Here is a 22,457-nt window from a genome sequence, read left to right on the forward strand (position 1 = left end):
AACGTTGCGTGACGACTCTAAGAACGGCTGCAAAGGAGGCTATAAAAACAGTGGATGATGCCACGGGTCGCCGGTCACGGCATGCATCTAATTAACGTACTTCCCATGTGAGATTTCGGTCTCAGCTTCTATATTCTATGTTTCTGAACCCGACAACGATTCTACGGAAATACAAAGTATTAATTGAAAGAATAAACAATCAAAGGTACAGTGTGCCCTAGAATAACTAAAAAGCTAAACTAGCTAGGCCACAGACAAAAATTGATAGTTTTAAATTTTTAGGTTAGGGAAGGAGAGGACGATTGATATACTAGAGTACAAACACTAAAACTGTGCAACACTTTGCACTATTTAGTAGTAAATAGTGCTAATTAAAACTCACCGACTGATAAGTTTGGGCTAGGTACCAACGTGGGATCCGGTTTCGTGAGAAAACCTAACCCCCAGCAAGTAGGTAACCATGGCAACCGGGCCACAGCCCAACGCTGGTACCTGTCACACTGTGAAACAGTGGAATTCATACTTACCTATGGGGGGGGGGGGGGGGGCATACTTACCTTTACCAGAGGAGGGAGGGCAGGGGCAACTAAAAAACCTTCGCTGCAAAGATGGCATACAAACTAGCTAGCAGCAAACGCGCCCCGTGCAAGGCGCATGCGTGAAGAGGACGAGCCGCTTAAGTATTGAGCCGCAGGCTCAGACGTGGTTTTAACTTTGCCTAAATTACATCTAGCCTCATTTATACAATAGAAAACAATAGGATTAGCATGTAGCAGTATTTAGTGGTATTTATGTTACACACTTATAGTGTTTGTACTCTATAATAGAAAAAGAAAAAGGAAAATAGTAATTTTTTTTATTAATTTTTTTTTATAGAAATTATTATATCTATATATATAATGGAAAAAATGTATTAAGTCAAATAGGGAAATTAGACAAAAAAGACCCGGGGGGAGGACTCCGGGAAAAAAGTACCGGGGATGCTCGTCGGAAATTTTCAAAAAGACCCCTAAAAGATACCGATAGTCTTTAAAAAAGGGCGTGGCTGAATGATTTTTAACCCCTAAGAGCACAGGTAGCCCAAGCTTGGTTTCTGTGGTGTCCTGTCATAAGGAAATGTATGGGGATTCATCAAAAATTTCAATAAAATCATTAAAACGTGAAATAAAAGCATCGAAGTTTTACCCGATCATTGATAAATAACACTTCTTTCGCTCTGTTTGAATTTAGCCCGTTTTAAGATTTTTTTTCCTTACTGGTGGGGAAAAAATCTTAAAACGGGCTAAATCCAAAAAATAACCTCACAGAGCGAAAGAAGTGTTATTTATCAATGATCGGGTAAAGTTTCGAGGCTTTATAATTTCACGTTTCAATGATTTTATTGACTTTTTTGATGAATCCCCATACATTTCCTTATGACAGGTCACCACAGAAACCAACTAAGAGATACCACAACAAATAATATTAAATTAAAAGCGCCTAGGATAAGCCATACCGATGCACGCTTCTCTCCTTTTCCGACACCCTAAGAGATACCAGAAAATGCTGATTTTTAAAAATTTGCATTTAACACCCTAAGAGATACCAAATCGCGAATTTTTACCCCAAAGAGATACGACGAGCATCCCCTTCCACAGTCTCTCGCTCGTCCGTTCCGTCTCCACGCTTAGAGACTGTAACGGTACAATGACCGAAAGGACTTATGGACTTATTACGAACCGGAAGTGCAATATTTGAATCCTAGTTTTCAACGGAAAAAAATTAGCAAGCGCTAGACTTGACTTGGAGCAAAACTACTACCCTACAGAACATGTATCATGATATTTTTAAATAATAGTAATAATATAGTTGTAATGCCTTTTTCTCTTTGTCACATGTTATGAGCTGTGCTCTAATATGATCGTTGCACTTTTTGCGTTAGTTGCTTTAGGGTCAGGGTCACGCTATACGTGCAGGTCATAAACTTTTACTCGGACTGTCAACAGCTAGCTTTTGAGAATCAGTAAATGCGTGACCTTCGTACCGTAATTCCAAACGCTTAACTTTTGCTGCAAAAGGATTTCAGAAAAATGAATGAAGCTTTTGAATTCAACTCTGGTATCGACCTTCTTAAGGAAAGTTGCCCTACTCAGCTCACGAAATTTTATACTATAAAACGAGTTTTAATTTGACGAGTTTCTCCATTAAACCAACAGAACTAATTAATTTTCTCTTGACTATGCTGTATTGTGTTGTTGTTATATTATTCGGTAATACAGAGTTTCTTAGAGGAATTAGTTTTTCAAGAAGGGTAATATAAGTAAGAGAAAATGAACTAAGAGAAGGAATCCCCGTGCCTCATCATGTGCGCACTTTGATGCTATTTTTAGAATCCATTCTGAAAATATCATCAAATGATATCATTTATTTGATCGTTTGATTTTCTGCACGCGCATCAGTACGCGCACGCTCTACGCTGTTTGCTACCGTTTTCTTGCGCTTTTCTTATGTTCAAATGTTCAAATCTGCCCTCAAGATGACGATGTAGGTCGAAAGCTTTGGAAAATAAATGTAAAAATACTCCAGAAAGTTGAACAAATTACTACTTCCATTTCCTGTTGTATTTGGCAAGCTTTCGACGCGCACATTCACATTCAGGGCAGAGTCGAAATAACGAAAAAAAGCCCAAAAACGTAAGCAAACAGCGTAGAGCGCGCGCAGTAAATGCGCTAGCAGAAAAACAAATGGTTTAAAAATAGCATCAAACTGTGCACATGATGGTTACAAGGCTATATAGGGGGAATTCCTTTTCTTAGTTTATATTCTCTTCATATAAGTTACTAATTCTTCACAGCAATAAGCCCCCACTCACCTCGTGGCCCGCACTTCGTAGTTAGCCACTCCCTTGAAATTGTATTCCTGCACTCTACCACCATAATAATTTACCGTTATGCTTTTTTATGTATTAATTTATATTGTTGTAAGTGGAAATAAAAAACCTTGTAAACCTTATATACTGGATCGGCCATTGGAATATCCTGTTTTGTCTTTACCAAGTCATACTATAGGCTGGATGAAAAATCAGATAACCCACGTAAAATTTCGCATTAAATCTTAATGTATCGTCATTCTTTCCCATCGATCAAAACACCAAATAAACGCGAAAACTACTTAAAAAGAAACAAAGGAAGACAACTGCATAGAAAAATTTAGGATATATTCCCGAAAAATAGATGAAATTGAGGACACCAACACAATTGAAAATACGGGAAGCCTGCTCTCTTTTTTTATTTTGGTCTTCTAAATCATGAAAATCGTATAAACAATGTAGTCTATTTTTAATCTTTTTAGAATGGAATGGAAGTAAAATTTACTGTGTCTGACTCGAGTTCACTCGAAAACCGATATAGCACTCGGATTCGTTTTGCAATTCATGAATGCGATATCGGTTTCTCATGAATTCAACGTGGAATTCCCACTAATTTTACTGTAGAATCTATTTTTGTTGTTGTTGTGGTGGTGGTGGTGGTGTCGTTGTTTTTATTGTTGTTGTTGTTTGGTTGCACGATATGTATAATAATAATAATAATAATAATAATTATTATTATTATTATTATTATTATTATTATTATTTACACACGATAAGTTATATACAGCGTAGCTGATGTGGTCGTGTTCTAATCCTAGGTCCTAAGCTATACTAGTCCTCTCACTCTCACCCACACACATTCTCTCTCTCTCTCTCTCTCTCTCTCTCTCATTCTCTCGATCTTATCTACTACTAAGCTAATTATTACATAATTTAATATTTTGACTGGAAAGAGTTATTACATCTTTAGTTGAGATATGTCCTTTTTAAGTTTTTGTTTGAAAATAACGGGGCAACTCGATTCTCTGGTATTGTTGTTGAGCGCAGTTCCACAGTTTTGCACCCTGGTACCTTATTGCCTTTTTTCCATGATTGACTGTATGGAAAAGAGGCAATGTTATTTGGTTGGAACTACGTAGGGAGTAGCCAACATCTCTCTTTTTGATGTGGTCCTGCAGTTCCTGGTTGGAATCTAGGTTGTAGTAGCACTTGTGCATGAAAACACCCAGCTTGATAGTGTAAAAGGTAAGGTAAGGTATAGGTAAGCCAACCCTGTTTCGTCATGAAATCACGTTCAATATTGAACCAATGAAAGAAAAAAAATCTTGACTAAAATGTATATTCAAAATTCATCTGCTTTTGGATATTCTTTGGTTAAGATAATATCCATTTTTGTTCCTCAATTGATCAGTTCAATAAAAATATACATATTTAGGCACTGCCTAAAAGCGCAGCTCCCGATACGGAAGTCACAGGGAGAAAAATTTGAATGAAACTGAAAGGTAAAAATAATATCGGGGAAAAATCTTCAGTTACTTTTTATTCGAGATGACGATAATTTCTCCCATAATAAAAACCATGCAGTGAAATCGAATCGAAATGCACAATATTGTTTTTTGTTTGTTTGTTTTTTTGGCGCGAGTATACTCTCCCACTTAGGAATTTTGTACACAACTCACCACCACCCCCAGGGGCTAGTTTTGTTTTTGGAACATTCTTCGAAAATTTTTCCAAGGCCGACAGTTTTAGGCTTTGAATCTCTTTTACTTATAAAAATAACAGCGAAAGATAACTACAGATAATCCAATACAATATCAAGTTTAGTGAAATTTACCTTGGAATTCCCTCGTCAGCCAATGAATTTTACTATAGAATCAACTATAGAATCAACTATTTTGTTGTTGTTGTTGTGGTGGTGGTGGTGGTGTCGTTGCTTTTATTGTTGTTGTTGTTTGGTTGCACGATATGTATAGGTAAGCCAACCCTGTTTCGTCATGAAATCAAGTTCAATATTGAACCAATGGAAAAAAATCTTGACTAAAATGTATATTCAAAATTCATCTGCTTTTGGACATACTTTGGTTAAGATAATATCCATTTTTGTTCCTCAATTGATCAGTTCAATAAAAATATGCATATTTAGGCACTGCCTAAAAGCGCAGCTCCCGATACGGAAGTCACAGGGAGAACAATTTGAATGAAACTGAAAGGTAAAAATAAGATCGGGGGAAAATCTTCAATTACTTTTTATTCGAGATGAAGATAATTTCTCCCATAATAAAAACCATGCAGTGAAATCGAATCGAAGTGCACAATATTGTTTTTTGTTTGTTTGTTTTTTGGCGCGAGTATACTCTCCCACTTAGGAATTTTGTACACAACTCACCACCACCCCCAGGGGCTAGTTTTGTTTTTGGAACATTCTTCGACAAAGTTTTCCAAGGCCGACAGTTTTAGGCTTTGAATCTCTTTTACTTATAAAAATAACAGCGAAAGATAACTACGGATAATCCCATACAATATCAAGTTTAGTGAAATTTACCTTGGAATTCCCTCGTCAGCCAATGAATTTTACTATAGAATCAACTATAGAATCAACTATTTCGTTGTTGTTGTTGTGGTGGTGGTGTCGTTGCTTTTATTGTTGTTGTTGTTTGGTTGCACGATATGTATAGGTAAGCCAACCCTGTTTCGTCATGAAATCAAGTTCAATATTGAACCAATGGAAAAAAATCTTGACTGAAATGTATATTCAAAATTCATCTGCTTTTGGATATTCTTTGGTTAAGATAATATCCATTTTTGTTCCTCAATTAATCAGTTCAATAAAATAATGATTAACAGGAATCATACTAGAATCTGTATTGTCAATCCACCAATCAGCGTGAAGAAGATAGGCATTAATTGACAGGTCACGTTAGAAATCACAACGCGCTACTAAAACTTTACCCAACAACAAGAGGTCAGTGATAAATCCAGAGATAGAAGGACGAAATCACTAGGAAATGTCGCCTTTATCAAATATTTGAAAATGGCAGAGGCAAAATATAGCATAGGGCATTCAAGAAAACCAAAGGGAAAGATTGGAGTCGGTGGACAACCAGTTGTAAGTCAACGAATGCCACAAGTCGTCGTTTAGGCGTCTTGGAATGCAGTCTTGTTTGATGTTGTGGCCGGGTTTTCTAACTGTGATTTTCCGCTTCATAGCATAGCTGGGATAACGATATTGAACTTCAACCTACTAGTTCTCTTGGATCAGCTACTTCAGCTCAAAATACGAGTTATAATGGAAAAGATTCCAGCCGGCATGTGGTTGCACAAACGTGGCTTGGTGGTAGCAAAGAGGCATTCAACCCTTCAAGGAAGAAAGACAAAGATTCTTCCTTTGCTACGGCTAATTTTCTCTCGAATAAAAATGCTCCAATAAAGGTCACTGTGACTGGTGAATGGGCTTTACAAGAGTGTGAGGTAGGTACTTGAAAAGACGGGTTTTCTAGAGAGGCTTATGGTTAAACATTTTGTACAGTGTGAGTAAGCTTACTGTCAAATTTGTGTCGTGTATAGAAAGTGTAAATCGCTCTGCATATAACCACTGTTTGACTTCACTGTACTCATAAAAACAAACCCAAATCACTAGCGTCTTGACTAACCATTTGCTTAATTATTTCAAGTGGTTTCCTAGTTTCAAAATATTGTTCATATTGAAAATCGCCACAGGAATTTACAAACTGGACCAACTTGTTGATGAGAAGAGGCCGTTATCGACCTGTTTCTGATATTCGTAGATCCGTTGGTGATGGAGTAACTCTGGTTCATATGCTGGAAATACTCTGTAAGTACAGAATTCTTGACAATTAACTAATAATTTGATCATCTTAAGAAATTTCGTAATCATAATTATATAGTAAGATCGCCGTGATAAGGCTAGCAAATGTCATTATTGTAATCCCGACTTTATTTCTGTCAATAACACTTTTTTCTGTCATTGTTGCATATTTACGGTCTCTCTCGCTTCTTTTTTTGATAATGCAAGCATTATCTCTAAGATAACTCCAGGATTAGTTAGTTTACATTGGTTCAACGATAACACATCGTTGAAGCCACATCGATCTGGTTAAAGTGTTAAACACAGACGTTCTTAAAGTAAAACGTCTGGAAATGTCTTTGTACACACTAAGCAGTGGAATTATTAGAAGCTTGAGAGATCTAATATGTCGTGGTTGATTAGCCCATATGTTTATTTAGCGTTGCCGTGATCCAGCTCTTGGTTTGTTATTAAAATAAACCCCAGGAATCTAAATAAGGCCATGAGAGTCTAATTAGATATGGCAGTTGGATATTGTTTGGGGTCGACTACATGCCATGATCAGCATGATATTGTGGTAACTGACACACGTCCTAATTAATTTTTCTGCAACGCCAATAAAATATCTATAATTTGTTAATGATGATGTTAAAAAATGCGTAATATTCTTTTGTTCAGAGTTTTATAATAGATATTAATTTATCTATTAGTTAGTGATGTAATTCATGGTACCCACTCAGACAATTAACAAATAGACATCAGTTTTTTATGTGTCTGTCCTCTTATTGATGATAAATTGCATCATCAAATGGTCAAATTTATCTTGAATAAGAGGACAGACAAATAAAAAACTGATGTCTATTAGCTTTTTACAATAACAAAAACCATAAAAACTTCTGATTTTTAGCGATCAAAACAACCAATATAAAGCGCGCGCACTTGTTGACGTCAGCTTTATCTGTCTGTCCTCTTATTGATGATAAAAAGTAACCAATCAGTGCACGAGAAATTTTTAAGTTATTGTAAAATAGTTGGTGCATGCCAATCAGTTTTCCCAGTTAAAATCTCGTACCACAAACAACTACACAGTATCTGTTTTAAAGAGTTCTACTAGGATTATGAGGCAATTTTATTTTATTTCTACAGGACATACTATATTTATAATCAATTTTCTGTGATGAGAGTTCTAAATTCTGAGATATTCTAGATAATTTGTTAAGCTTGTTGGACATAGCAACGGTAACTAAGGGACTGTTCATTAATTATGCCTTGGAGGGGGGGGGGGGGGGGGGGCTGGAGGAAAAGTGGGGGGGCTTTGAAAAAAAATCAGAATTGGGAGGTTGTGAATTTTTCCAAGGTTTTTTTTCAATTTTTCCTCCAGCCCACCCTGAGGCATAATTAATGAACAGTCCCTAAGGGGAGTCAAAATCATGAATCACTGTAAAGCGTTCCAATAAAGTTCTCAAGTGGTGATGTCATAATAATTTAATTTCGCTTGATCATATTTTTGATTCTCAATTTGTATAGGAAGTCACATGATCTTGAATACAATTCTGAATTTATAGGTACGAATGATGTTTTGAAAGGTTTGAAAATTAGACGAGCCTTTAGGCGAGTTTGATTTGAGAACTTTCAAAACATCATGAGTATCTATAAATTCAGAATCAAACAAGAAGATTGTGCTATTTTTTGTTTATAATACACTCAACAAAACTGAGCAACTTAATTGGGACTCTACAGAGTACAATTTGGGAATTAATTGTCCTCTTGTCCAATCAGAATTTCAGAGTAATTGTGTTGAGTGTTTTGTAATACGAAAGAACTCAGCTTTCTTAAAGATATAATTTTCCCATGTCAATCGCTGTATTTTCAGTTCTGTTCCAAAAGTTTGGGACACATTTAGCATCCTAAACATAAAATTAAATGCAATATCAGGGAAAAAATAGGTAAGAAAGTAAGAAAAACATTTTAATAGCATTAACATAATTTATTACACAATCGCAAATACTGTAATAGAAGTGCTTGTGTAAGTAGACAGTGATATATTATATGCATTGCTATTTGCTGGCTATGAATTTGTAGCTGACATATTATTTGTATAATATTAATTCATTATGAGATATGAATTAATGATTATAAAAATTGGCATTTCACAATTGATAATTTTGTACATAGTTGTCACCTTCTAGTTAGTATGGCTTTGAATTAGATTATAATATAATATAATATAATATAATATTTATTTATAAAGCGCAAATACAAATCTGTTCTAAGCGCTAGTAAACAAACGACAAAGACAACGACAAAATAAAATAATTTACAAAGAATATGCTAATTTGAAGAGATAAGTTTTAAGTTCAGTTTTGAATGAGGCAAGACTTGATGCATTTCGGAGAGATATTGGAAGTGAGTTCCAGAGTTCAGGAGCAGCCACAGAGAAGGAGCGATGACCATAAGATTTAAGATTATAAGAATGTGCTGATAGAAGAACTTGTGATGCAGAACGAAGATTACGGTTCGGTTTATACACTGAAATGAGTTCCCGGATATAGATAGGAGATTGGCCATGAAGAGCTTTAAAAGTAAGTAATAGGATTTTATATTTGATTCTAGATTCAATTGGTAGCCAATGCAGATTAACGAGGATAGGTGTAATGTGGTCATGTTTATGGGAAAGAGTGATTATTCTGGCAGCAGCATTCTGTACAGATTGTAGTTTATCTAAGAGTTTGTTTGGTAAGCCAAAGAGCAGAGAGTTACAGTTGTCGAGTTTGGAGGATATGAACGCGTGGACGAGAGTTTCAGTTGTTTTCAAAGAGATGTATTTTCTTATTTTAGCAATGTTTCTGAGATGATAAAAAGAAGACTTGCAAATATTATTCACATGACGAACCAAAGTAAGATGCGTATCAAATATGACACCAATGTTCCGAGCATGCATTGAGGGCATTATCACATCAGAACCAAATTGAAGAGAAGGAAGAGTTAACTGTGGGCTGTGCTTTGAAGAAAATAACAGGAATTCAGTTTTGCCTTTATTTAGTTTCAATTTATTTGTAGTCATCCAAGCATCAATATCAGATAGACAGTTTTCAATCAGATTCATGGAATCATTAAGGGACAAATCATCATTACAGGAGAAAGGAATATATAATTGAGTGTCATCAGCATAAAGGTGGAAAGACATTCTGTGTATTCGGAGGATATCAGCTACTGGAGAAGTATAAAGGAGATACAACAAAGGACCAAGTACAGAACCTTGAGGTACGCCACAATCAAGTTGAAGGGCTTCAGAAGAAAAATCATCAATGGAAACAAATTGAAAGCGATCAGTGAGGTAGGACTTAAACCATTGAAGAGCTATGCCAGAAATGCCAAATTTTGTATGGAGACGATCTAGAAGAATTTGATGATCAACTGTGTCAAATGCAGCAGATAGGTCCAAGAGTAGCATGGCAACACAAGAACGATTGTCAATGGAGTGGAGGATATCATTTTGTACTCGAAGAAGAGCAGTTTCACAGCTATGAAATGTTTTGTATGCAGACTGCAATGGTTCATGGAGATTGTTCAGAGACAGATAATCATTTAGATTGTTAGCTGATAAACATTTTTGCTAGTATTTTCCTCGTATCATGTAATATAGCACTAATCTATTTAATTGTACCATTCTATGATTGGGATTAAGATATTAGATAGCTGTTTGCATTTAAATAGTATGAGAAAATACAAACATCCTTTTGTTATCTACTGAAATGTCATTATTGAATTCTTTTATTGTGTGGGATTATTTGTACACAGATGTACATATATTAAAGACATTAGAAAAAGCTGTTATGTCAGCTGCACTGATAGTGTTCTTGTATGGGTATTGCTATGTCCTTGATGAGCTTATTTCACATTCAGTCAGTAGTTTTATCATGTGGAATTTTGTCAACACACCAAGAACTGTTCATAATAATTGACAAGAAAATAAGATTTGAGTTGATCAAAAACAACTTAAGAAAATTGGTTTATCTATTAAGTATAATGTATCAATCCTTTATATCATCACTAATTCCACAGGCTAATATTTTGAAAAGCGGCCTTTGTAATTTATTTTGCTTTTTCTAGCTAGGTAGTACCATATTAATATTCAATAATTTTTTCTTTAATCGAGTTATTGTATAATTTTTGTTTGTTTTTCAAAATCTATACTGGTTAAAAGCTATGGCCAGCACATTGGGTTTCTTCGAACTGATCATTTGCTTCCATTAGTTAAGGTAGTGTCTTGTAACCAAATTTCTTTAAGTTATTTGCTTGGCTGGCAAGTGACAAAATGAGCCAATGACAGGATAATCCCTTCATTTGTTACTCAATTAACATACCCTTTGTCTTCTAATTGATTAAACCATCAAACATGACAGAATGTTTTGATGTAGCTTAGCACTGGCTCATGACTATTCACTGATCTCAAACTAAGATAACAAAGACATCTGAGATGAGAAACATGCTTCACATCATAATTGCACTTCAATACTGTACATGGTTCTTGGCATCAGAGTTATAAGACAAGTGGAGAAATAAGCAGTATGCTTTAACTACAATGCTAAAATGGGCTCGACGGAGATCATGTAAATACCTTTCATTCTTCATGATCTGACAGTACTTTTCGTGATGGTACTTGAAGCTAAATGCTCCTCAAGAACCAATCCATCACTGTTAGCTAGAGAGATCATGGCCAGCTTTAAACTTTTTGATTTTGAATTGAGTGTACTGTGGAGCCCTAGGGAATATTCCTATTACTGTAATCTGGTCAACGGTGGTTGTCATGTACCAAGATAACAATTGATGTAAAAGAATCTTGCATGGTAGCAATATTTGCTAATTGTAATGGCAGGGCTTGCTTGTTGTTAACAACTGTTTATGAAGGAAAATTTGAAGAACTTTCATAATATACAATTAAAAGATATAATATACAAATAACTTGTGTAGTGTTCTGAAATCAATATATTTTTGTTTTATCAATGAAAAAGCTGGAGAGAAGATTCCAGGAGTTTATGCTCGACCAATAACAAGAGCACAGAAAGTAGAAAACCTTCAGTTGTGTATGAGCTTTATGGGCAACAGAGGAATCAACTTACAAGGGATTTATGTAGGAGGTAAGTAGTATCAGGAATTACAAATTATCCAATTAAAAAATATTTATTACAATATTTTGACCACCAGTTATAATTTATCAGGGTTTAAACTACAGTGGTACCTCCATTAAGTGTACTTCATTTTACGTTGACACCCTTATTAAGTGGACACTAAAATTTGGCCCTAAAATGTTCTTCCTATACTTACTGTATAACAAACCTCAACAGACACCTCTGTTAAGCTCATTTGCTACATGTAGTTTCTGTTTGTTAACAAGCTTTATTAGACAGACTTACAACTCAACCCAAATGATGACTGTTTACTTGCACACTGTTTAGGTTCACTACAACAATCAATTTTTCTATGAGGTTTCCACTTTAATTTCGCTTCTTCATCAATTCTTCACCCATATTTTGTGAATCAAGCAAACCTCTGTTTCAGTAAGCAGACACCCTCAATTAAGCAGACTCCAGATAAGGTCTGGGTTATTTGCTTGATAGAGGTACTGTGATCTTTAAAAACTCCTAGAATTTGCTATCTATTTTAATTTAAACATCAGTTAAAAAGTGGTTTTTAAAAGAATTAATAGGATAGCCTAGGAAGGGCTGACAATGGTTACTGCTTAAAAAACCTGCACACAGTGATTGTGAATCAAATATCACTGATTGTAAATGCTGTAATAATCCTTGGATAATTTATTTATAACTTTACATAATATACTATAAAAAAAACCCTGGATAAGGAATCTGTTTCTCTCATTCAACTGAAATCTTTTTTTTGCAGATCTTATTGATGGAAATGTAAACTCTGTTTTGTCGTTATGTGGAAACCTAAGGAGAAGATTTGAGGTATTGTGTGTTGTTTCTATGGTAGCAAAGCTTTACAGCAATTTCTTTTCAGAGTTTTCATTAAGGGTTCAAGTTGATTGAGAATACTTCAGTAACTGAACAAAGTTCTATGGCTTAAACTATCATGGTCTTTTCCTATGCTACTTCAAAACTTAATAAGAATCCAGGGAGGACTCTTTTATTAGTATATGACAGGGTTCGTGGTACTCCTTGAAATCCTTGAAAAGCCCTGCAATTGAAAACACATTTTCAAGTGCACTTAAAAGCACTTGAAAATAGCAAAGTTGTTGGATACTCCTGGAATTCTCCTTGAAATTGTAACATATTTCAATTGTAACGTTCTTGTAGCTCCAATAATGCCAAGGCATTGGTATCTCATGATTTTTCCCATTATCTTAGTCAATGTTACTTAGCTTCAAAACTTTTCAGTCATTGTTAAAATAAAGTCATTAACTGAAATAATTTGTCTATAAATTGTTAAGAAAAAAATTGGAACGAAATGGTCCTTGAAAATAGTAATGTTAGTCCTTGAAAAGTCCTTAAAAAGTCCTTGAATATTGTGTTTGAGATGTAGTACGAAACCTGATTTGATCTTCTATTAACATTATTTCAAGACTTAATGAAAACCCTGATTTTTTCAAGAATTCATAAAAAATATGATTCACTGGTAACATTTCTAGGGAAGTCGAGCAGATACTCCAGAACAAACAAGACCAGCATCCTCAAGCTCAGTAAAAGAGAATGAACAACTAAAGTTATACAAGTTTACGAATGGTCATTTGGTAAATGGACTGAAAGGTACATTTTAAAAAAAAGTTTTGCTCCCAAAAATGCTTTGCTTAGCTCTCACTATAGACCTCTTTGTCTTGGGGTAATGTTTTCCCATTTCAGACTATGTGTCATTCCCTTGAGAATAAGATTCTTTGTTTAAGCTGTATACATATTTATGTGTCTTCTCATGTGCAACCGAGCGCAAACCTTAAACAAAGAAATAATACTCTAGGGAATGACATGTGGTCTGAAATGGGAAAACATTACATCAGAGCCGAAGAGGTCTATTGTGATTCAGTATTATTTCTTGTACTAAGTTGTTCCTCTTCTTTAGTAATAGTGTATCTCTTTCTATGTTCTCTAGTTTTTCTCTCTATGCTAAAATCTAAATTTCCTACTGGCTGATCTCAAATAGTGACATATAAATGATGTTACTGCAAAACTGAGGTGTCATGAAGTCTGCGAAAAATAAAAACATGCCTGTCAATTGCAATAAAACCATAAAACGCATTAATTTGTGGGTCACTGTCATCAAACACTTATTAGCAATATTATTATTTTTTCTTTTGGTGGGTCTGGAAATTCAGATTGTCAAGAGTAGAAGTGACACCTCCGTTTTTCGAATTTTCTAAATTCTAATTGCAAGGGTGGATCCAGGGGGAGGGTTGGGGGGTCGTGACCCCCCTGTCATTCCTGAGGTCAAATGGGCTTCCTGTGGTAAAAATGTGACTGGGATTCCTTTGCCCAGAAAATTTACCCCTGAGACCCCCCCTTCAAAAAACCCTTGATCCGCCCTTGAATTGGCTAAGGTTTTTTCTCTCTGATCAGCTGGAAAGTTTTTAAATTAAGAGCAAGAGCCTCAAGTGTGTTATCTACAGAGTATAAAAATCTAGTGATAATAATCTCTATAAAAAAGGATAATTTATCTAGGGGCTAAATATGTAATATTTTATTTTTTTCAGAGTTTGACAGTGAAGTTAAACCTCATGGCCATAGTTCAGGGTATCATTCAGAAGAACATTCTCCTACCCGGAATAGTGTTCCACAAGTTGGTTTAGAGATGCCGGGAATGATGATTGATACAGACACTACATTACGCACAGCAAGAACTGTACATCCTACAGATGTTATCGTGGTAAGATTGACTTGTTTCATCTAGAAATAAATATGTGTAAATCAATACTAAAAGCAACAGAAACACTTATGGCTCCGACAACAATAGCAACAACAACAACAGCAGCAATAGTAACAATGACAACAACAACGTCAACAACAGCAGCAGCGGCAACAATGACAGCAACAACAACAGCAGCAGCAATGGCAACAATGACAGCAACAACAACAACAGCAGCAATGGCAACAATGACAGCAACAACAACAGCAGCTACGACAACAATGACTGCAGCAGCAACAAGCAACAGCAATAACAACAGCAACAACGACAGCAACATCAAAAGCAGCAACGACAACAATGACTGCAGCAGCAACAGCAGTGGCAACAACAACAGCAGCAACTTCGATAGCAACGTCAACAGCAGCAACGGGAACAGCGACAGCAACATCAACAGCAGCAGGGGCAACAATGACAACAGCAGCAACGGCAGCAGCAGCAACAACAAAGATAAGAGCAGCAACAACGACAACAGCAGCAGTATCAAACCACATCAACAACAACATCAGAAGTCAAGCAGTGCCTTAACAGCTGCAGAAATATCACGAAAAACACCAACAACGTATGCGGCAATAGCAACATCAACAACAGTAGCAACAGAAGCAGCTTGCATAGGACTAATCCTTTTGCTTCTTCATCTTTAACAGATGTTACTTAATTAACATATTGCCCATTGTGTTGCAGTCGACGACAAAGCTCGATAGAAAGGCGGTGTACCAGAGTGGAGCTGAGCACAGGAAACATATAACATCTCCACCAATCAGACAGGTTTATATCCATGCAGTAATACCTTTATATCTTGGTTCATTGATTGTGCCATTATTTCCGAGTCTTTGGACCTTCCCTTTTGTTAAAACTGGAGTCAAATGCATGTTTTTGGGTGGCACCACAACAATTGTAATCACAATTGTTAATCCTGGGAATCACTTTAGATCCTGGATTGTATTTGGGGGGATGGGGGAATTCAAGATTTTTGTATTGAAACATTCCCTGTTGTTTATTTGAGAAGCATTTTAGATCTTCAAAATGTATTTTTTGGGTAAAATGTACAATTTCTGCATAAAAACGATTCCTGTTATTTAAATGCATGCTTTCTTTTCATGTGCATTTGTTCAAATCATTATGTTATCGGGTTTTTTCCAGGATCAAGAAGATTCAGATCTGATCTCACCTTCTGTTGAGGATAGACTAAGGTCGCTGTTGTGCACTCCAAATCCTGGGGGACAGAGCTTTGAAGAGGTAACTAAACTATACTGTTGTTTGTAGCCATATTACTTGCACGGCAATGCTTTAGGGATTTAAGTTTAATGATTCTATTCTTTAGGATACTGAGGATGAATTCGTAATTCCACCACGACGAACATCTGATAGCAGGGCGGAAGATCGTTTTGATGTGGAAGAAAGACTGAAGTCACTACTGGACGATGCTGCTGAAGGCTTCGATGAAGATGAAGATGATGATGATGATGAAGAACAGAGAAGGATTGAAACAATAAAAGAACTCGATGCTATTGGTTACATGGTTAGTATTAACTATAGCTATGATGATGATGATGATGATGATGAAAATAACGATAAGGCCAAACATAAAAAAAGTGTGTTTTCTGTTGCGCGACCAACCCTAATTTTCTTGCCGATTTTTGCCGACACTAATATTTTTTTTCATTCCCAAATGCACCACAAGGTTCTCATTAAGCTCATTTCCACTATTGTATCAGTTAAAAAGAAAAAAGAAAAAAAGAAAATCCGACCTGCCGACCCCAATTATTTTTCTCATGTAGCAGGAAACTTATTTTTTTGTTTGGCTTAACGATGAAAGTGATGGCTATGGCAATGGATAATTTTGATGGTTGTGGTGATGAAAAATGGTGATGATGTTAATGATAATGGTGATTAACGCAGATGCGAGTTATGGCGATGACAAAGTTGTTGATGTTAATGGTAATGGTGATAAACAATGGTGATGATGATGATGATGAAAATAGTGATGATGTTGGAGGAGAGTGATATTATCATAATGTTTATAATAGTTAAGACGCTTAATGATGGGACAATAGCATTTCTTAGCGCCTTGGATGTTTCAGTACCTCCTGTCAGAACATTCCTTCAGCTCACGTAACGTGTTTTCTTCCAGCCCAGCCACCCGTCAGATAAAATGCGAAACATACCTTCGAAAAACGAAAGAAAAGACAGTTTTACCGGCAGAACCAAACCGTAAGTCAAATTATTGAATATGGGTAATATTAGTAGATCAGATTTGGATGATATGCGCCTATATGCGATATGCACCGTGACGTGTCCTAGTTAACCATTGGATGATCAAAGAGCATGCGTGCTTGAGCGGATGCTGATTTTCTAACGTGGCCTTGCTGTTTTTTTACATCCATATGTGAATTACTTTGAAGTAATAGAAAACGCACACGCGTGCTGTGTGCAGTTATGAAGCACGCGAGGGTTGGCAGAACACAAGAGAAGTGTAAGGAGAAACTTTGACACTTCTCGAGTGTTCTGCTAATCCCCGCGTGCTTCATAACTACACACAGCATACCAAGCACGTTTTTTATTTCTTTTATAAAATGCAAATTACAATGACTGTTATATTAGATAGAATGGCGCAACTGATTGCTCGCGCGCGTGCTGTATGCTTTTATAAAGCACGCGCTATCAACTAATCAGAAAGCTAGATTTATAACAGTTAATTTATAAAAAATTACGCTTAGTGAGTGTACTTAATATGACCCTGTTTCTATCACAGGCGACATACAAAGCTCTCAACTCCACCCGCACTCAGAAGGGTGCAAAATGCACGCCTAAACCAATCATCTCAGGACAGAAATACAGACAGACAACGAAAAATGTCTGTCACAAAAGGACCTGGAATGTCTATGAACAGATCCACCATATTCTCAACAGAAGTACTAAAACCAGCACAACCGAACTATCACTCGCAAAATAGCAGAAGACCCCAAAGTTTCTACTCAGAGAGAGATAATAGAGGTGAAAGAACCCCTCCCCCCAGAGAAAGATCTTCGTCACATTCTGAATTCCTACAACAAGTTGCTAGTAGGCTTGAAAACGAAATGGGTTACCGGGATACGACTACGACCTCATCAGGGTCTATATCACCTGCAGAAACACCTATGTTACCAGAACTATCACCAGGCTCGTCTATAGCATCACTAGTGATAAACAGCTCGTCTGATTCTTCTGGCATGATAACGCCGGTTAGAAACTATTATAACAAACTCAAAGGGGGTCGCAAGTCTCCTCGACACAGTGGCACATCGACCCCAAAGAAAAGGGGAAGAGGAAAGGCAGGATCTAGTCATCTGTCTGGTGAGTGAAATAACCAAACGTTTGATGCGAAGGGAATGTTAAAGTTTGGTTATTAAAACTTTTCGTAGCTTTTATCGCATTTCTCTATGCTGTGCGAACTCAGAAACTGCGAGCTGACAGCCAGTAGTGTAAAATGTGCCGACTGATTATTTGTGATTGACGCAACAAAAAAACAATTTCACAACAAGGCGTTGACATTTCTGAATTCTCAGAATATTAAACCGCAGTAACTGTGCAACTACTTTTGAGTAATAAGGTTTCTTTGTTACCTTTTAGGTCATGGAAAGGCTAGAAGTACTAATGACTTAGAATCAATAAGAACACAGGTAATACATGTGACTTCATGATCATGATCATCATCTATTCAAGTCTCCTCAAGCAATCTTTTCCGTGAAGTACGCTACTGTCAAACTAACAGGATCTTATTTCTGCGGCCCCTTTTAAGGAGGTCAATGAACGTCAGTGACTGGCCCACTCGCGAAGCCTGTTCTTTTTCCTGTCCTGTCTTGTCCTTTCTCTTCCACTCTTCCCATCTTTTGATTTTTTTCAAATATCCAGGCTTTGAACGATTAAAATAAACAGTGCGCCAAAGCGTTGAAGATTGTGAAAACAGTAAACGCGTTCAAGGCTTAGAAAAAAAATCAACCTTGCTTTGCGAGGGTAGCACTATTAATAGCCAGTGGCTTACAAATCTATGACCTTTGTTCCATGATTGAATTGGAATTTAGAAGTTGATTTTTATGGAGGGAATTAAACTGGAGAACGCGGAAAAAAACCCTCAAAGCACAAAGAACAAACTAGAAACTCCACTCACTTACGATGCCGAGTCCGGATAACCGAAGCTGTGTCGCATTGGTGAGAGGCGAGCGCTCTCACCGCAACGCTATACGCTACCCCTGCTTCCCAAAGAGGAAGGCTTTAAATTCCCTTTTGCTGTCCAAGATGGCTACTGTAATGCTGTCGTGCAATATCTCTGATGAGATCTGACAAGTCTAGTGCAAGGCAAAACATAAGAATGTGCATGACTGTATAAATCAAAACAATACGAGACAGAAGAGAGCTTTGATGTCTTGTATGGTTATTTTCTCAGATCCAGTCACTGGAATCCATGTACAACGATGTGCTTTTACTGTTGGATGACGGTATTCATGATTCTAACAAGAAACTCAACGCGAAAGACAAGAGTGCTGGGAATCAGAAAACTGATGATTTGAGAGGTTGGTGGATACCCTATACCATTGTCAGCATAATCATTCCCACTGTCGTCTCTATAATCGTCATTATCATCTTCGTTATCGCGTTTATCTTCATCATCATAATCACCGTCATTTCGGTCATCATCATTTTCATCAACTTCTTACGTCTTTATCATCCTCATAAGAATTATCACCAGCTACTCCATCATGATTATCAACATCATTTTCATCATCATCATCTTTATCATCTTTATCTTAGCCTCGTCGTTATTTCTTAAGATTTATTATGAACAAACTAAGCATTTTTGACACCTTAATCATGGAATACTTGATTTGTTTTCTAGCTGGCATCGTTGCCTTCAGCAAACAACGATCAAAGGACATCAAGTAAGTACTGTACCTTTTATCGCTTGCTCAAATACTCCAATCCTAACCAACCTTTTTTTCCAGGGCTGTTAACAAGAGGTTTGTTCGACTAGAATCCCATGTTGTAACATTAGCTAGGAGCATAGTTCATTTATTTTCTGAGCTGTGATTCCTATACTGTACCTCTTATCGCTTGCTCCAGTACTCCGATCCTAACTAACCCTTTTTTCTCAGGGCTGTTAACAAGAGGTCTGATCGATTAGAATCCCATGTAGACCATTTATTATCTAAGCTGCGATTCCTATACTGTACCTCTTATCGCTTGCTCTTATACTCCAATCCTAACCAACCCTTTTTTCTCAGGGCTGTTAACAAGAGGTTTGGTCGACTAGAATCCCATGTTGTAACATTAGCTAGAAGCGTAGCTCATTTATCATCTGAGCTGCGATCCCAGGCAGCATTAAGTGAAGATCTTGAGATAATGGGTAAAGAAATCAATAGGTTGAAAACCTGGCAGGAAGAAAACCAGACAAAGATAATTGGTGGAGTCGGACAATCTGCACAGTATGCTGTCAATTTGAAGAGAGTCAATAAGTTAAGAAAGTAAGTACTAAATGTATGGGTACTTATGTGAAACGATTTTGAAAAAAGTTAACCAGTCAGTCTGAGAGCAAAAAAACAAGAAAACATTTAAGAAAATTTTAAAAATCTCTAGAGAAGAAAACTTTTGTTTTTTGGCCCCCTGATAGGATATTAGTACAAGGGGTCTATAAATGAATAGGGTGTTGGAAAATGGGAGAGCGAGTTGGAAAATGGGCCTCATTAATTTGGCAATGATTAAATAAATGGATGGGAAAAGAGCAGGACGGAAGGGAATGAATAATGGAACGATGAAAAATAACTCTCTGTCTGTCATTTCTTTCAGGATATTTGGCGAAGAACCCCCTCTACTGGTTATTTTCTTGAAGAAGCTCGGATACGAGGTTAGAATAATGGGTAGTACGTTCATGTTCTAGAAACAATAGAACGACAATAGAAGAAAAGACAAGGCATACAATATTAAACAATATACTGCTATACAATACATGCATTGTATTCGTCTAGAACGTGAACTTATTACGAATATGATAGTCACTTAATGAAGCTATCATGCAGTTGGCTATTAAATTCATCCGCTCAATCACCCTGGCCATCATCATCATCATGATAAATGATAAACAACCATCGTTATGCAAAAGCATGACATCATTATCACACCTTGTTATCACAGTGCCGTAGCACGGCTTGAAAAACTGCAGAGATGAGAGGGGGGGGGGATAAACTCCCTTCGCAGCACAAATATTTTATTCGCTGATTGGCTAATTCATTCATCACACAACACCACCATCATCAACCCGTTATACAGATCAAAGTTAAGGTTTTACTTGTCATCGTTGTTTTCAGAGATTTGCGCCTAATTTTGGAGCAGAACAGATAGGAATTCTAGAGCTGCCATACCTCAGTGAAGAAAGACTACAGAGCCTGGGGATACCTCTTGGGCCTCGTTTAAGAATAATGGAAGAAGCTAATAAATTATTAGCGTAAATTATCAAAAGATCTGAAGGGACTGAAGGAAGTATAAAGAGATAACCAAGAGAAGATATCAGAGAATTATTACTACGGCCAATCTTGCCGCGTGGTGACCATGAAAAAGTCATGGTTTTTGGAAATCAGTCCTTATATTATACAGCTAGAGTGCATTCAGTCAAACTGTTGAATAGTTTACGTCACCTAAATTAGATAAGTAAGTTACTATTTTAGCTGACGTCACATAAATTTGAAATTGCTAGTAAACAGCTACTGAGGTCAGGGGGAGAAACGATGATACAAATGAATGTCTATTCACTCATTCTCTGGTAAAACAACACCCCGAATTAGCATGATCGGTATTTGGCGCTCTTTTACTATTTTAGGTGACTAAATAGTTATCTAAGTTAGATACATTTATCTAACTAATCAACAGTTTGACTGAATGCACTCTATCATAAAAGAGAGTTAAGTAATATATCTAATGTATAATATCATTATTATTTCTACTATAAATAGTAATAAGTAAAGTTAATAATAATAATAAATAATAATTATTATTATTATTATAAGTTAGGCTTTGATACAACTCATAAATCACGTGACCTCATACTATATGGAATCAATCGACTATTTCATCTACATTACTAAAGTATGTAACATTGACCTTCAAATTGGTGCCTCTAAAATATTTGTTTCATCCATAATGGAGGTTTTGCACCATCACGTGCCGGCGCCATGATCCAGCTTGGGCTGCCTGTGGTGAGATGGCAGAACAATAAAATCCCTTTGCTCTCGGGAATTGAATTCATTTTCATGTAAAACGATTGTATTGTTCCTGGCTGTCGTCACGTGATAACGTAAAAGCTCTATAGAAGACACTAAAGACATTTGTCATCCAATATGGAGGATTGTCATCCATCTTATTTTCATTGAAATAGTCACGTGTCTAGTTAGCCTATACCGGGCCCGTATGTGCAAAGGGTTGATAGCGCTATCCAACGGATAAATCCTTATTCAGTGGATAAGTCGATGCTGTTATCCAATAAATTTATCCACTGGATAAGATTTATTCGTCGGATAGCGCCCATCCACCCGTAGAACTGAGCCCTGAATGTAATCGGCGCGATCCGGGGTGGGGGGGAGGGTTTGCACTTTGCGTAGATATAAATATATATATGTATATATATATATATATTTATATATACACTCGATGGCAGAAACGTTGCAGTATACATTTATACATATATCTAATTTATTCAGTATATCTAATGATATGCAAAACAGAAAAATCGCTTCATTTATTGTTTGATTCATTCAATGACTGTTGAAATATTTTTTTCTTGTCTATTAGATCGTACAGATTATAAATCAGTTGTTTTTAAGCGTTGGAAATGGTTATTTTGCATTATGCATCTCATTAGATATA

General features: G+C 36.4%; 1 protein-coding gene across 2 annotated transcripts; it reads left to right on the top strand.

Moving 5' to 3' along the window:
• Positions 1 to 5,786: 5,786 nt before the first annotated feature.
• LOC116291995 (uncharacterized) lies at positions 5,787 to 22,161 on the top strand. Of its 2 annotated transcripts, XM_089040833.1 has the most exons (18): positions 5,787 to 5,954; positions 6,056 to 6,316; positions 6,566 to 6,680; positions 11,669 to 11,794; positions 12,558 to 12,622; positions 13,303 to 13,420; positions 14,356 to 14,528; positions 15,249 to 15,332; positions 15,708 to 15,803; positions 15,889 to 16,086; positions 16,699 to 16,778; positions 17,320 to 17,900; positions 18,177 to 18,226; positions 18,991 to 19,117; positions 19,441 to 19,483; positions 19,826 to 20,065; positions 20,388 to 20,445; positions 20,906 to 22,161. In XM_089040833.1, exons 1-18 carry the CDS (start codon positions 5,880 to 5,882, stop codon positions 21,044 to 21,046), a joined length of 2,631 nt encoding a protein of 876 aa, XP_088896959.1. In that variant the 5' UTR covers positions 5,787 to 5,879; the 3' UTR covers positions 21,047 to 22,161. The 2 variants fall into 2 exon arrangements, with proteins under 2 accessions (XP_088896959.1, XP_088896960.1); XM_089040834.1 differs by lacking the exons at positions 19,826 to 20,065; positions 20,388 to 20,445; positions 20,906 to 22,161 and adding an exon at positions 19,547 to 19,732.
• The last annotated feature ends 296 nt before the right edge of the window (positions 22,162 to 22,457 follow it).

Source organism: Actinia tenebrosa, unplaced genomic scaffold (genome assembly GCF_029948245.1).
Source record: "Actinia tenebrosa isolate PJP-AT-01 unplaced genomic scaffold, QUT_ActTen_1.0 PGA_scaffold8__29_contigs__length_14323225, whole genome shotgun sequence".
Classification (NCBI taxonomy): Eukaryota; Metazoa; Cnidaria; class Anthozoa; order Actiniaria; family Actiniidae; genus Actinia; species Actinia tenebrosa.

Coding starts and splice junctions, on each gene's coding strand:
- LOC116291995 (XM_089040833.1), top strand. CDS start 5,880: ATGGCAGAGGCAAAATATAGCATAGGGCATTCAAGAAAACCAAAGGGA. Junction 18,227..18,990: donor TAGAATCAATAAGAACACAG/GTAATACATGTG, acceptor TTATTTTCTCAG/ATCCAGTCACTGGAATCCAT. Junction 19,484..19,825: donor CAACGATCAAAGGACATCAA/GTAAGTACTGTA, acceptor CTTTTTTCTCAG/GGCTGTTAACAAGAGGTTTG.